At 39.9% G+C, this 14,568-nt stretch overlaps 1 protein-coding gene across 1 annotated transcript in view; it reads right to left on the bottom strand.

The window, feature by feature from the left end:
* Window positions 1-14,568, bottom strand: part of LOC117378652 (protein FAM131B-like) — a 66,464-nt gene that overhangs the window by 10,414 nt on the left and 41,482 nt on the right. The window contains exons 4-8 of the mRNA XM_055225358.1: window positions 13,298-13,507; window positions 12,159-12,299; window positions 8,457-8,612; window positions 7,838-8,013; window positions 2,335-2,454 (exon numbers count right to left, since the gene is read on the bottom strand). Of these exons, the coding sequence (XP_055081333.1) occupies window positions 2,335-2,454; window positions 7,838-8,013; window positions 8,457-8,612; window positions 12,159-12,299; window positions 13,298-13,507 (803 nt within the window). The remainder of the gene's footprint in view (window positions 1-2,334; window positions 2,455-7,837; window positions 8,014-8,456; window positions 8,613-12,158; window positions 12,300-13,297; window positions 13,508-14,568) is intronic.

Here is a 14,568-nt window from a genome sequence, read left to right as displayed (position 1 = left end):
AACACCCAAACCCTGCATATTCTTAGAGTTCTTCTCTAAAACAGAAAACACTTTTTCCACCTTGTGATGTCATGTGGTGATACAGGAAGTGCTCCACTATGTTTTTAAACTCCATACACCTTCACTAGAATCATTTGGATAATTTCAGCCCAGGAATTGCCAATCTCTACTGAACTAAAGGTAAAAGGAGCTGTTCACTTAAAACTACCACTTCATGACATCACAAGATGGAACAGAGCATTTTGGGTTTTGGAGATGTAGACAGATGAATAATAAAGTGTTACTCAAACATGTGAATGAAACAAAACACAACTCCAGGTTTGTTTTTGAAGAGCTAACAGCATTAGAACATGACTCACAAGAGTCAACTTCGTGTAATGTAGGACCTTTAAGAACAACTCCATCATGTTTTATCATTCACAGGAGACATGCTTTACAAGATGCATTCAGTCATGGTCTGCTTTAATTATATGACAAGACAAATATTAAAGAAGACATATTTTGCTGTTTTTGAGTACTTAAGTATGTGACTATAACATAAGTAGATCAGTAGATTTAACTTTTTATTCATTATAAACTGTAATATTGGTATTTCAAATAACTGATAGCTAACTGACAGATAACAAAGTACAGAGCTGTGGGCGTGGACAGGGGGTAAGTGAAAATAGGAATTTTCTGAGCATCAAGCCTCAAATACAGGACAATTACAGGATTACTCAAACTTTCATGAATCAATCAGAATACAACTTTGAGTGAGCTAATGATGAGGAGGCAAGTTTAACAAGTTTAAAAGCTCATTAAAGTTGAATTTGCATAATATGTCTCCTTTAAGTCATTACTCAAAGTGTAAATTGTCCTCATATCGTTTCTCTACAGCCGCTCCAGGGGTCTGAAACTGTTTAAGACTTTATCCAACAAAAACTTGTAGAAGAAAGAGGCATAAAAATACCGTGTTGGCTCTAAAAGACTCTCAAGCTGCTCTTGTTAAGTTCAAATGCTTTAGTTCCATGCTTCTCCAGTGGACATGCTGTGGTGCAATCACATTAGTTTCATTATTTGTTAACCAGAAAAATACTAAAGAAAATCTATTCAAATGGTCTTTCAAACATAAACATTAAAGTGGGACTAAACACATAAACTCTGCCCACAAGCACATTACAAGTAGAGCTGCTAAACTGGGCAGTACCTGGAGGACTAAAGAGGAGAAAGAGGGGGGAGGGATGGTTGGGGTCTAGAAGACTCAAGGCGAGAGTGAGGGGGGAGAAAGGGTGGGTCCTGGCTGTAATCAGGGCAGTGCTGTGTGATGTCATATAGTACTTGAAATTGCGGTGACCAGTGGAGGCAGCAAACACTTAGATATAGGCTTTTTTGACCAGAAAGCTGCAAATTTATCTAGTTTGTGCAAGAGGTGCCAAAAAACTAACTCTTTTATAACACCATATACACAGTTTAGTAGCAAAAAAGGTGGTTTAGTGTTTAGTTCCACTTTAACTATCTACAAGTAATAAACAATTCCATCTTTATTCCCCTCATTTGAACAGTGAAACTATCAATATTGAACCCAAATGCCTTGGTTTCATGCTTTTTCAATGGACATGCTGTATATATAAAACCATCTGCTGAGTTACTGGATTAGAAAAACATCAACAAAATCCTCTGCATTCTCATAGACCCTTATGTTTTATCTTTGTCCCACAAGCACCTACTCCTCTCCAGGCAGTGTCCCATGCACACTCCAGGGGGCGCTCCATGCACCTCCATCCTCCTACCTGTCCTCCTCCAACTGATGTGCGCTACATATGTCCGCTGCTGTGAGCCCAAGGCCGTGAGATACAAAGCAGAGGTACACGAGCACTGTTATTTCTATGGTAAAAGGGGCTTTTCTGTGAAACCGAGCTGAGAAGAGACTCAAGGAGGGATCAGAGCGGATAGGCAGTAATTTATGATCATCGTGGCTGTATTAAAGGTGTGGTAATACTGTCATTACAAAGAGATGGAGAAGGAGAGGATTACCTACAACATCTATAATCTAATTTAATGTCTGCTCTCAGTAATGGATATGGACTGGGGGCTGTTGTGAACTAAAAATCTATTAATATATGGAGCATGCACTGTCCTTATTTTAAAACAACAAAACGTTTTTATTATTTTACTTTATTACATGAAAAGCCTTTTAACAATCACCTAACACTTGACAAAAATGCATTCCAAAGTATTAGAAAAAACTATATATATCTTGACTTTCTTTCTCTCCCTAAAGATGCCACTGTGGTGCTCACCCTGATATGAAACCTTGCCCCATCCCTACTTGCCCCTTGTTTCAGATGCCCTCACCTGATGCGGCTCGACCTGCGCTGCCCCCCACAGGTCAGCGAGGCGCGGGTGCGTGGGCGGGCCCAGGCTGTGGATGGTGCTGTTGGGCGTGGCCTGCAGTGAGGCAGAGGCACTGTGCATCTACAGAAAAACACAGGGAAACTTTTATTAGTAAACATCAGTTCTGTAGCGCTGCAAAATGACTTGGCGGTAAGGTCGTATAGCACAGTGTGGAGCTGCAACAATTACTGTAGTAGACCACTTGTCAAGAAATGTTTTTAGATTAGTCTTAGACCTACACTTGTAATGCTCTTTACAGGCTCGTCAAAGCTTCTTAAAGCACTGCCCTGGGGCAGACTGACGGAAGTGAGACTGCCAATCTGTGTCATCAACCCCTCCAACCACCATCAACATGCACACACACATAGGGCTTTGCCAGAAATAAAAAGTTTGATAGATCGCTATCCAAACTTTGGGTGATCTCAGTGATAAGGCAAGTGCATTTTGGTTTACAGCCAATCCTGCAGCAGAGCTGCTCTCTTGTTTAGGTGAAAGCTCTGAGTCAGACACAGTTTATTGTGTCTGTGTTAAGTTTTGATTTAAATCTGCACAGTTTGACTTAAAGTCCAGTCTCCTTCCCTCAGCCCCTGTGTGTCTCTACCTCACTGTTTGTCTCTGCCCCTGTGTGTGTCTCTGTCTCTTTGTGTGTCCCTGTCTCTGTGAGTGCCTCTCTGTGTGTCTCTGCCTCTGTGTGTCTCTGTCTCTGTGTGTGCCTCTGTGTGTCTCTGCCTCTGTGTGTCTCTGCCTCCGTGTGTGTCTCTGCCCCTGTGTGTGTCTCTGTCTCTGCATGTGCTTCTGTGTGTATCTGCCTCTCTGTGTGTCTCTGCCTCTCTGTGTGTCTCTGCCTCTGTGTGTCTCTGTCTCTGTGTGTGCCTCCGTGTGTCTCTGCCTCTGTGTGTCTCTGTCTGTGTGTGCCTCTGTGTGTCTCTGCCTCTGTGTGTCTCTGCCTCCGTGTGTGTCTCTGCCCCTGTGTGTGTCTCTGTCTCTGTGAGTGCTTCTCTGTGTGTCTCTGTCTCTGCATGTGCTTCTGTGTGTATCTGCCTCTCTGTGTGTCTCTGCCTCTCTGTGTGTCTCTGCCTCTGTGTGTCTCTGTCTCTGTGTGTGCCTCCGTGTGTCTCTGCCTCTGTGTGTCTCTGTCTGTGTGTGCCTCCGTGTGTCTCTGCCTCTGTGTGTCTCTGTCTGTGTGTGCCTCTGTGTGTCTCTGCCTCTGTGTGTCTCTGCCTCTGTGTGTGTCTCTGTGTGTCTCTGCCTCTGTGTGTGTCTCTGTGTGTATCTCTGTGTGTATGTGGCTCTCTGTGTGTCTCTGTCTCTGTGTGTGCGGTGCTGTCTCCCCTGCTCCTTCTCCCTCTCTCTGATCCAGCTCCTCACCTTTTCTCCTCTTTCTCTCCTCTGGTGCTTCTCATCATTATAATCCAACTTACAGAAAGTGAAGGGCTGTTTTCTCACTGTTTATGATTCAAACTTAAGACCTAATTTAGTGCAGGACTTGACACGTGTTTGCACATGCTTTTAGACTTAATGTGTTGTACAATGTGGATTTCTCTAGAATAACTGGTCCTATCAACACGAAATAAAACAGTAATGATCCTGACACCCTGCTCTCTGTACCTGAAGTTCACCTGTCGATGTTTTAATAAGATGGAAGATCGAAACGAAAATCCAGATCGATCAATATGGGAAAAATAATCTTTTGTTTAGATTATTCTTCTTTTCCTATATTGCCCAGCCCACTTTGTGACCCAGTATCCAGCAGAAACAGGGAGGTTGCGGAGACATTCCTCAAACTGTTGAACCGCAGCATTAGCACTGGATGGAGATAAATAGAACGACCCACTTTTTATATTATAGACTCTACATACTACCTCCAGATTCAAAGTTCAAGGTCTAGAGCGCAGCTATTTATAATACCATGTTATCTGGGTTATATTGGCATGTTTTAATGTTATGGATTTAGACATAATACATTTTCAATATAATTTTCTTATGAACTTTTTTGCACTATTTACAGCTGCTGAATAATGAACAAAGGGTTTATTAAGAATGTTTCGAGTTAGTAACTACTTAATTAAAGGTCCTATATTACACAAAATGGACTCTTATGAGCTTCAAGCCATGTTATAATGTTGTTCCATCAACAAACTATACCTGGAGTTGTGTTTTGTTTCACACGTTTGAGTAATCATGAAGCGGTAGTTTTCAAGTTAACGTCTACTTTTTTACCCTCAGTTCAGTAGAGATTGGCAGTTACAAGGCTGTATGGAGTTAAAACACAGTGGAGCACTCTCTGTATTATCACATGTCCATACACACACCTGCACTTGTTATTGATGTTTTTTATGGACTTATTTGTTTTGATTGTTTTTTCAGTTTGTGTTGTATTTTAAACAGGGCACCCATGAAGAAGAGAGCCCAAGTGCTCTCATTGGGTCCTCCTGTATAAATAAAGATAAATAAAATAAAGATGACATCACAAGGTCAAACAGAGTATTCTCCATTTGAAAGAAGAAGAGGGTTTGTGAGTAAATGTGTGTGAATGAAACAAAACACAGGTATGTTTGTGATGAGGAAAAAACATAGATCAGAAAATGGCATGATATGGATCCTTTACGGGGTTTGAAGTTAACGTCTTAATTAAGTAATTAGCCTCAATCATTCTTAATAAAAAGTTTCTTCTTAAGTCTTTGTTCATACTTTATTAAGGCTAATTAAGAGATGGTATATAGCCTTTTTTCATTTTAATTCATCTTTACCCATGGATTAGCATGAGTTGGTGATTTGACATATTAATTGAAATAGCATCAGAAATTCCAAGACATTGTAAAAAAAAAAAAAAAACTTTTTATTGGATCTATTAAATAAAATGAGTCACAGTAAAACTATTATCTTAATACAAAGACTATTACTAATGTGTTAACAAGGAAAAGGTGGTTATTTTTCCTGTTGCTTTGAGTCCCTTGTCTCAGAGTCTGGTGAAATGATTCGTCTACAGAACTACTCAAGTGCTTCTTGCTTTGAAAATGTTCCTATTAAAACACACCACCCACTGGAGCTTTGCTCAACAATATCTTCCCCTGGGCTCCTGACATTTTCATTCTCAATAAGGAGCAGAAAATACATCTCCTGCTGCCAAAACAATGACACACACAAAGCCATTGTAACTGTCCAATGTGCGGCCAGCTATGCCACTAACTCACAAGAGCTTACTGAATTCTAAAGATATACTGGTTCTATTGTTGTCATCGTACTAAAATGTCAGACTTATATGAAATATTCAACCCATACTACACATCATTTATTCAATTTCATTGATGTATACTAGTTCTGATAAGCATTAAGACCATTCTGAAACTATTCAGGGAAGGTCCTACTCTGGGAAATGTATGTTGTTTCTTCAATATTGGCTTAGCAGCCTGGAAAATACCTCGAAAACTGCAGTTACTTTAGGTCATTTAACTATGTGCCTTATGTAACTCTTCTGGTGGGGTTGCAGCTGACACTGGTTTGTCTCCATGGAGATGTTATTGTTTTGCCTAGAATGTTCCACAGTATTCCATTCAACTTATTTATCTTCCATTCATTTCATTGCAAATGTTTTTCCTGCTATAAAATACCTTGAAGAACAAACATTCTTACTGTTAGCAGTCTGACATACAGTAACTTGGCCTCGACTTGACACTACCTGCTTGTCTCCATGGAGATTGTTAAGTTTAATGCCATACTGTGGAAAATTATAAGCAATAGCATCTTCATGGAGACAAGCAGGTGACGGAGTGTATTGAATTGATTTTAAAAAATTTACTTCCTACTGGTAGCAGCCCGTAAGGGCCAAAACACGCCTAAATTACACAGTAGTTATGATTAGACTAATGAAAATGGATGAAAATACCTCTATTTTGTTAAATGAAGGTTTAAACTGTCAGAAAAATGACTTCCTTGTGTGTTAGTTGTCCCTGTATTTTGGTTGCAATTTTTTGTGTTCATGACAGGGTAGCAGTATTCTGTTTTACAGCTCACCATACATGAGTATTGTATTTTTATGCTTTTCTTCTCAACTTTTTTCCCCACAAACTGCCACTTAACTCATGTAAAACTATGTTAAATATCTAGTGCAGGTACTATCCCACCAAACCAAGTCATAATTAGAAAACATGAACCCTGTCATGTACACTTTAAAACCCACTGAATAGAAGACAGAATGAAAAATATATTACCCACAATGCATAGTGCGCTGTTGTAGTTCTCATTTGCACCACGGCCCCTTCCCGGAGACACTGTGGTTGACCTTTTGCAGTTATTATTTCATAAGCCTGCTGTATTTAACGAGCTCAGCGTCAGACCAAACCTCCGTCTCTCCCTGTGTCACAGTTCATCCAGACTTCATTCATTTGTACAAAAATCCTCCCGCTAATGATTTATACTACACCGTCTGCATATTAAGACCAAGGCGGGATTGAAACACACTCAACGTTTCTAGGAATCTCTCTTGTGTATGAATAAAAGACGGAGGAGGGCATATTAAATCATTTGTCACAGAAACGTGATCGATACAGCTGTAGTGGGTTTGTGACATAAGGTGAAAGATGAGTGTAATAACAAAAGCAGTGGCAGCTCACAACAGAACGGGGCTGGGAGAGACAGAAGGCTTTTTAAACACAGTATAGATCTTGTGTCATCTGTCCTGTATGTGTATCTGTCTCGATGTGTATGGATTTGTACCAGGTTTTATTTCATATCTACTCTCATGTAATCATTGTTTTATGGAATGTCATTCTACAGCAGAAGTTATAAAACATTTGTGTATTAAAATCAATTTTGGTTTTGAATTGGATGGGACATTTTAAACCTACTTTACTGCGGTATGTCGGTGTATGTGGGTATATTGTTTTTACATCAGATCACATTGTCAGCAAAAAGATGTGGCTTGGAACAGACGGGAGACTTTGGAGAAATAATTTTGCCTTTGTTTTATTTTATTGAAATGGCTATTATTAAAAGTCTGTATGTTATGCTTAACATAAGAATTTTTTATTAGAATAAATCAAATCAAAATATGAAGGGGAAAATATGAAGTGATTTTTTTCCCGTTTGTCACCTTTTTCTGCTGTAGATAGTAATTTTATACCAGTTATGTTATGGTTATTGATATGCAGATTATAGAGTGACTTGTTATGTTATGATTATAGACATATATATAGACATATAGAGTGACATGTGTTATAATTATAGTCATATATAAATTATAGTGACCTGTTGCTGCTGTTTTTGCTGTAGTAACTGCTGTTTTTGGTATCTAAGCAGCTGGAGTTGTGAATTATGTTTTTATAGACATATATAGACACATACCGTGGCCTGTGTTATGCTTAGAAATATATAAAGCTTATAGAGTGGCCTGTGTTATGTTAGACATAAATATTCTAGAGTGATCTGTGTTATGGTTATAAAGATATATAGATTATAGAGTGACCTGTTGCTGCTGTAGTTGCTGTAGTAGAAACTGTTGTTGTTGGTATTGGTGCAGCTGTTGGAGTTGTTGGAGCTGCGTTTGCTGCTGGAGGACGAGCTGAGCCTGATGTTGAGCCAGGAAACTGTTGACCGTCCCCTCGAAGCCGTCGCCCGGAGTCCCACACGCTCCACTGCCTCCTGAGAACAGTAGGAAGAAATTTTGAAATATGGTGTAAATCTCATACACTGAGCCCATCAAGACATCAGTACTATTAAGCAAACCATTACATACTTCTGTTAAAATCTATTGCTAAAGCCACACTATGTAACTTTAGGGATAGAGATATGCCACCTGCTTGTCTCCATGGAGAAGTTATTGGCTTTAAACTTGTCTGGCTCCATGGAGACAAGCAGATCTGCAAAGAGGCATCCCTCATTCATTTGCAAGGTATTTTTGAGCAAGAAAAACATTTGTATTTGAATAAATACCAGATAAAGTTTAATTCTATCAAGAAAGTTACATATTCTATCTTTAAATCTATGACATATATTTAACAACACATCAGATACTTAAAGATTGAAACCCCAGTCATAATCTAATGTCATTTCTGCACTTGTCTCCTCCAGCGAGCAGTGCGTACCTCCGGCCATGATATAGGAGCTGGCTGCGGGGGAGGCCATGCCTGAAGGCTGGCTGGTGATGGGGTCCCAAGCATCGGAGGAGGACAGACAGTACAGGCCCTGGGACACGTACGAGTGAGGCCACACATCTGCGGACGAGTGATGCAGGATCTGATCTGAAGGAGGAGAGAGGGATGAGAGGGAAGTGAGTAACCAGGAGAGAGGGAGGTGAGTAACTAGGAGAAAGGGATGAGAGGGAGGTGAGTAACCAGGAGAGAGGGGAGTGCGTAACCAGAGCGGGGTGGTTGAGGTATCTATAGATTTTGTATTTATTTATTGATTTATTTGTAGGGACAGTGTTGTATTTTACATATTATTTTTTGGGTTTTGTGTACAATTTGCTCTCATGTACGGGACGATAACTGGTACTAAAGTATATCATGGTATTAAGTGTGAGAGTATCATTTCATGAGTTTCAGCCAGAAGGATTCCTTCAAGATTTGAAGCATTTGGTGATGGTCGTCATTATAGAAATAATTCTATTCAAAACAATGTTACCTTTTGAATGGGAACAGGTCTTCACAAACCCGTAAATACCATAAGGATGGGCTCATTATTTCACTGGATTTATTTTTTATTCATAATTTAGGTCTATCGCATCATAAATAACCAGGAGAAGATAGTCTGAAGTCTATTTAAGTTCATGATTATGTCTGTTTTAGTATAATGTAGATCTAGTTAATGTAGGGGACTTGTTATGCTCAGGAATGATGGAGGGAGTGGTGACCAGACTGACGTCTCTCTCTGTCTGTATATAAAACAAACAGTGAGATTATTCTGGACTTGCCAGGCAACTGTTTGAGCAGTGGCCAAAATAACGGCAGCAGTGTTTCCCCAGATGAGAGAAGTCCTTGAGTTGTACCGACAAGGGCAGCTCTGTGTTTGTTTATCTGCACAAAAGTGTTTGCTGCACTTCCACCTCAGCAGGAGCCTGTGGTGTACAGATAGGATTCGTGCAAAGCTGAACAGAAGCAGTGCCTGGTGTTCTGGTGCTACTGGGGTCAGACAGTGTGGTCTAATCTTGTCTCTACAAATTGGTGCTTTCATTGTGTTTTATCATTCACTGAGCAGCTTAAACAAGCACCCACATCTCACCTGAGGCTGCAAAACAACAACAGAATCCAGGGTGTTACTAAAAACGGCATGTCCCCAGTTACACTATGGTTAATGGGCACTGTCACTGAGTATTAGAGAGGAGCACAGCTGAACATGTTGAGATTGTCTGGCCAGTCAAAATCACACGCTTTTACAAATCTTTACAAAGACATTTGGAACCGTATCTTGTCCCTTGTCCCCATTAGTTCCACTAGCCATAACTGACAGGTTTATTAACCAGTCAGAAAAACACATGGTCCGTTCCTGAAATGTGGTGGCTGTCTGACGAGTAACAAAAATAAAATAAAATACCACAGAGCACAAATAAACAGCTACGCGGCTGTGATTGGCCTGGACGTTTGTTTAATGCACCTCATGGTGGAGGTATTAAAACAGAAAATAATAATAAAAATAAGAATGCATTAGTCTTTTATAGTGTTTTTCCAGATGCTCAAAATCACTTTACAATGATGTACAGTGATGGTAAGTTACTATTGTAGCCACAGCTGCCCTGGGGCAGATTGACAGAGGTGAGGGTGTCAATTTGCACATTTGGCCCCTCTGACCACTACCAATCACTCAGGACACAACAACAGCTTTAGAAAAGTATGAAGCACTAGTCAAGCAATTAAATGAAAATGTATTAAAGCACTCATGTCAAGTCTTTCATCACCCTAGACACTTCCTACAGCTTTCACTTCTCATTTCAAAACCAGTTCCCTCTACATTCATTTACCATCAGTAACCTTGCTGTTTCATCTGTTAAAACATTTATATGAAGAGGTCAGTGCTTTCATAAGACGCACTTTACATTATTTATTCCCCATAGAACTCTCTTATTGTTTTTGAGATATTGTTTTTTCTGCCTCGTGGCAGTGAACCCAGCTGCGATCGGTGGCCGTCCTCCAAAAGTCCTTTCTAGCCGGTCGCCTCCATAACTGACACGGCTATTTTTAGCTGCAAACAAGACTCTAATATTCACAAACCTCCACTGTAAGCACAACAGAACCGCCCAACGCTACAGAAACACCCAGAACCAGCCAGCACCACAACCAGCCTCACCACAGAACGACCTAGGGCCACATCAGAACCACCTAGTACCAAAACAAAACCACCCTGCTCTACAGAAACACCCAGAACCAGCAGGCACCACAACCAGCTTCACAACAGAACCACCCAGAACCCCCCAGCTCTACAAAAGAACCCTTTTTGAACCACACAAAACCACCCAGAACCTCAATAGAACCACCCAGCACCACCACAGAACCACAATAGACCCCAGCACCACCACAGAACCACACAGCCCCACAACAGAACCACCCAGCACCACAAAAGAAACACCCAGACTCACCCAACACCACAACAGAGCCCCAGCCTGAGACATATTTATGAACACTGTACTGTGTGTTCTGTGGTTAAATTAATCTAAGATGCTTCTTCAGAGCTCCTCGGGGGATAGTGGGGGAAACATTATAACCCGCATGATAAAGCGTGACCACAGCATCAATAAGGCATGGATAAGGGTTAATAAGATACACAGCCCAGATGAACAGAAGGTCAGAGGGAAGATTAGCAGATCCTAACAGTAAGTACACTTTATGTTAGTGATGCAGATTACAAAAAATATATCTATATATCTAAACCTCAATAAAACAGCCAAGACATTACACACAATCTTGTACGTTAAGTCAGACACGCTACTAGAGTCTAAATATACTGAGAGGGTGTAAAGCAAAGTAACCTATTTCCAGTACATATGTCAATGTAATTTAGCAAATTTCACATTTGTAAATATAAAATACAACAGCAGATGTTTTTGATCAAATAATATATATAACCCACTATTATCGGTCCATTAAAAACCCAGGCTAAGCTCTATGGTGCTGTCAGTGGGTACATTTTACAAGAGCAGAAAATGGACAACAGAAAACTGAGAACTAGGGATGAGACAGTAAACAGAAATATGGTTTATCATGATAAAAATGGTTGACTCGTTTGTGGGACATTTTAAATAATTGTGATAAACAGTGACAAAAATAAACACCTTTATATCAATGTGCAGAACAAACCTACTTCTCCCTGATGAGATCTGCTAGATTTAAGTTGTTTGCACTTATAACAAAGTACAATTATATAAAAGTTTAAAGTTTAAACATGGAACTTATTCATAACATTAAAAGTATAATTATTCATATCCTTAACATTTTTAAACTGTCAGGAACTTAAATCATTATCGTGATATTATCGTTAATAATCATGTGATTATTGGTGTGTGTTTACACAGCACCTGGTGACACGTGTCAGTGAATCTGTGGATGGTGTTAACTGACTTTTAAAATAGCTCTTTCAATATTTAACATTTTCTCTTTCGTTTTTGTAGTTTGCCCTTTTTCCATCATTTTCCTTTCCAAAACCTGCACATGTGTGAGCAGTCAGCACACAGAGCACACAGAAATCAGATTACTCACATCAGATGTACTGTTTACATGACATTTCCATAATCTGATTACTTGGAAATCTGATAGCGCTCATATTTTTGGTGTGCATGTGACCTTAGTCTGTGTTACCTCTGCTGGTGATGCTCTCCTGGTTGACTTCACTCAGATGGGCCACACTGCCGTGGTTTGACTCCGCCCCCACACTATCCCCGTCCAGAGAGTTCCAGCCAAACAGAGTGGCCTCGGAGATCGCAAACTGCTGCATGATTCCTGTCAGAGCAGAAGCAGAACAGAAAAAAGTAATATAAAGAGATAGTTATGTTAAATGCTGGAATAGGTCTAAACAGAATCACCAAAAGATTAAGTTATTTGTTTATGCACAGGGATAAAATTAAACAAAATATGTCAACTATGTCAAATATAGTAAAACGTGAGGTCAAAATAAGTCCGATGTGTACTGTCTGCATCTAATTGTAAAGTGTTTTATTGCCCGAGTGTACGGTTAGCATGCTAGTTGTTGTTAGTTTTATGTAACAGCTCCACTCTGGGCTCTTAAAGTTGTGAAAAGCGCTTATAAACTCATTGCTTGTTTCCTATGGATGTTGGTTAATCTTACTGGTTCACTGTTTGATTTTGTTTGTTAAATCGACAATTTTGTGAAAAAAATGTGAGGCGGCTGCTGTTTTGTGATTCAGGGTTTTACAAAAAGAAACTGAAATACCACATTAATCAATACAAAAATACTGGCTTCCCATTTGAGAAAGCGATATCATCTAGAATTGAAAAACTGGGCGACACACAACACATTTTTCTGCTATTGTATTATTGATAATTTGCAGCTGATGTCATCAACATTCTCTGGGGGTGTGATGCTAACTGTGGGCACTGCTCTGTCTGAGGCTTTGTTAGACTTTAATCTGAGTTTTATTTTAACACAATCTAACCATAAACAACTGACTACAACAGGTGAGCTGATTAGTGCTGTTAAATAAGTCCCTCTCAAATAACATTACGGCCACTAGCTAGCACTAGCCAACAGTTTTTCAGTTAATCACTCTCACCTTTTTGTTGAAAATCAAACATTTAAACAGGACCATGGACGCTCGTTTCGATGAAAGACTCTTGAAAATGGGTTGTTTAAATCTATTTTTTCTTGAGATAATCTAAAAACTGATCAGGCTGTTTCTTAATACATGCCTTGTGTCACCATGGTAACTGCTGAACATTCCACCACACACATACATGCAGATTCCCTCCGTTGAAATTACCTGCCGCAAACCTCGCCTCCTTCTCCCCATCGCTCAGGTCACTGTAGGCATCGTTCTCCAGTCGTCTCTGCTTTTCTCTCTGGACGTTCGATTTCCCCAGCGGTCCAGCGGAGGGCGTGCTCCAGCTCTGCCATTCTATCATGTGCGCCACCCTCCCCTGTGCCATGGCCGTGGGCTTGGTCACCTTATCCTTCATAGACCTGGTCACACCTGTGCAGCCGACCGTTAACACAAAATATAGTCAAAACATGAAAAGCTCTCAGGTCCTGGGGCAGCGAGGCGAGGAGAGGAGATGGTACAGACAGATGCAGACGATGAGGGAGAATGTGGGTAGAAATGCTGTTGAGATGAATGTGACAGGGATTTGATATAGAGTTTGCAATGGTTGTAGCTTGGGTGAAAGGACTCTGATTTATGTATTGAGGAATGTAACACAGTGTAAACATAGGGCTATGGCATGTTAACTGTAATGCTGATGATTTACTACCATTATACTGCATGTTCTTTTCTTGGTATGTAGAACAGTGATTTGTGAGAATAATTCTTGAGATACGTATGTTGTTGTTTTTTCTATAGTTGGTCATTGTCAGCACCTTCCTAGTTTGTTCAGTTTATTTGATCCTCTTTCGGTGTTGCTCGGGGCAACCAGTCTGGAGGATTGGTCACCGGTGCAGTGACATTTTGAGCGAGGGCTGAGGTCGGGAGTAACTAGCTGGAGGATTAGTCTATTGTGCATGTTTTAGGTTTATGGAGGAAACCAGAGCAAGAACCCACACAGAAAGTCAATGGAGTCTTATATTTTGAAAACTATTGCCAATGCTATTCATGAACTACTCAACAAACAACAAAAAAGGCTTAAGGTTCGGTCTAGGTTGGAGGGTTTGATACCAGCTTGTTTCAACACAGTATAACATTCGTTTTATGTCCTACCATCATGACAACCAGGTGATACCAAGCCCATTCATATTAAGAATGTATGTTTTTTAAGGTACTCTTTTTGAGCAAAAAAAAAACCCTCCTGTAACTGAATAAATGTTATATAGATCCATAAATGATCCATATCCATATAAAACTAGAATATCATTTACAGTTTTGTATGGACATTGATTAAATAACTATATCCATTCTGTTATCTATCCCCTTTAAAAAGCTGCTACTCTTTCTGAGGTTTAATATGGGCTTATCTACAGTATTTGCGCTAACACCAAATGAACTAGTACAACTGCTCTTAATACATTTTTCACAGTGATGGTACATTCACTTTCTTATTT

This window comes from Periophthalmus magnuspinnatus, chromosome 11 (genome assembly GCF_009829125.3).
Source record: "Periophthalmus magnuspinnatus isolate fPerMag1 chromosome 11, fPerMag1.2.pri, whole genome shotgun sequence".
Lineage (NCBI taxonomy): Eukaryota > Metazoa > Chordata > Actinopteri > Gobiiformes > Gobiidae > Periophthalmus > Periophthalmus magnuspinnatus.
Note: the sequence above shows the minus strand (reverse complement) of the source record. Positions and strands in the feature narration are given on the sequence as shown.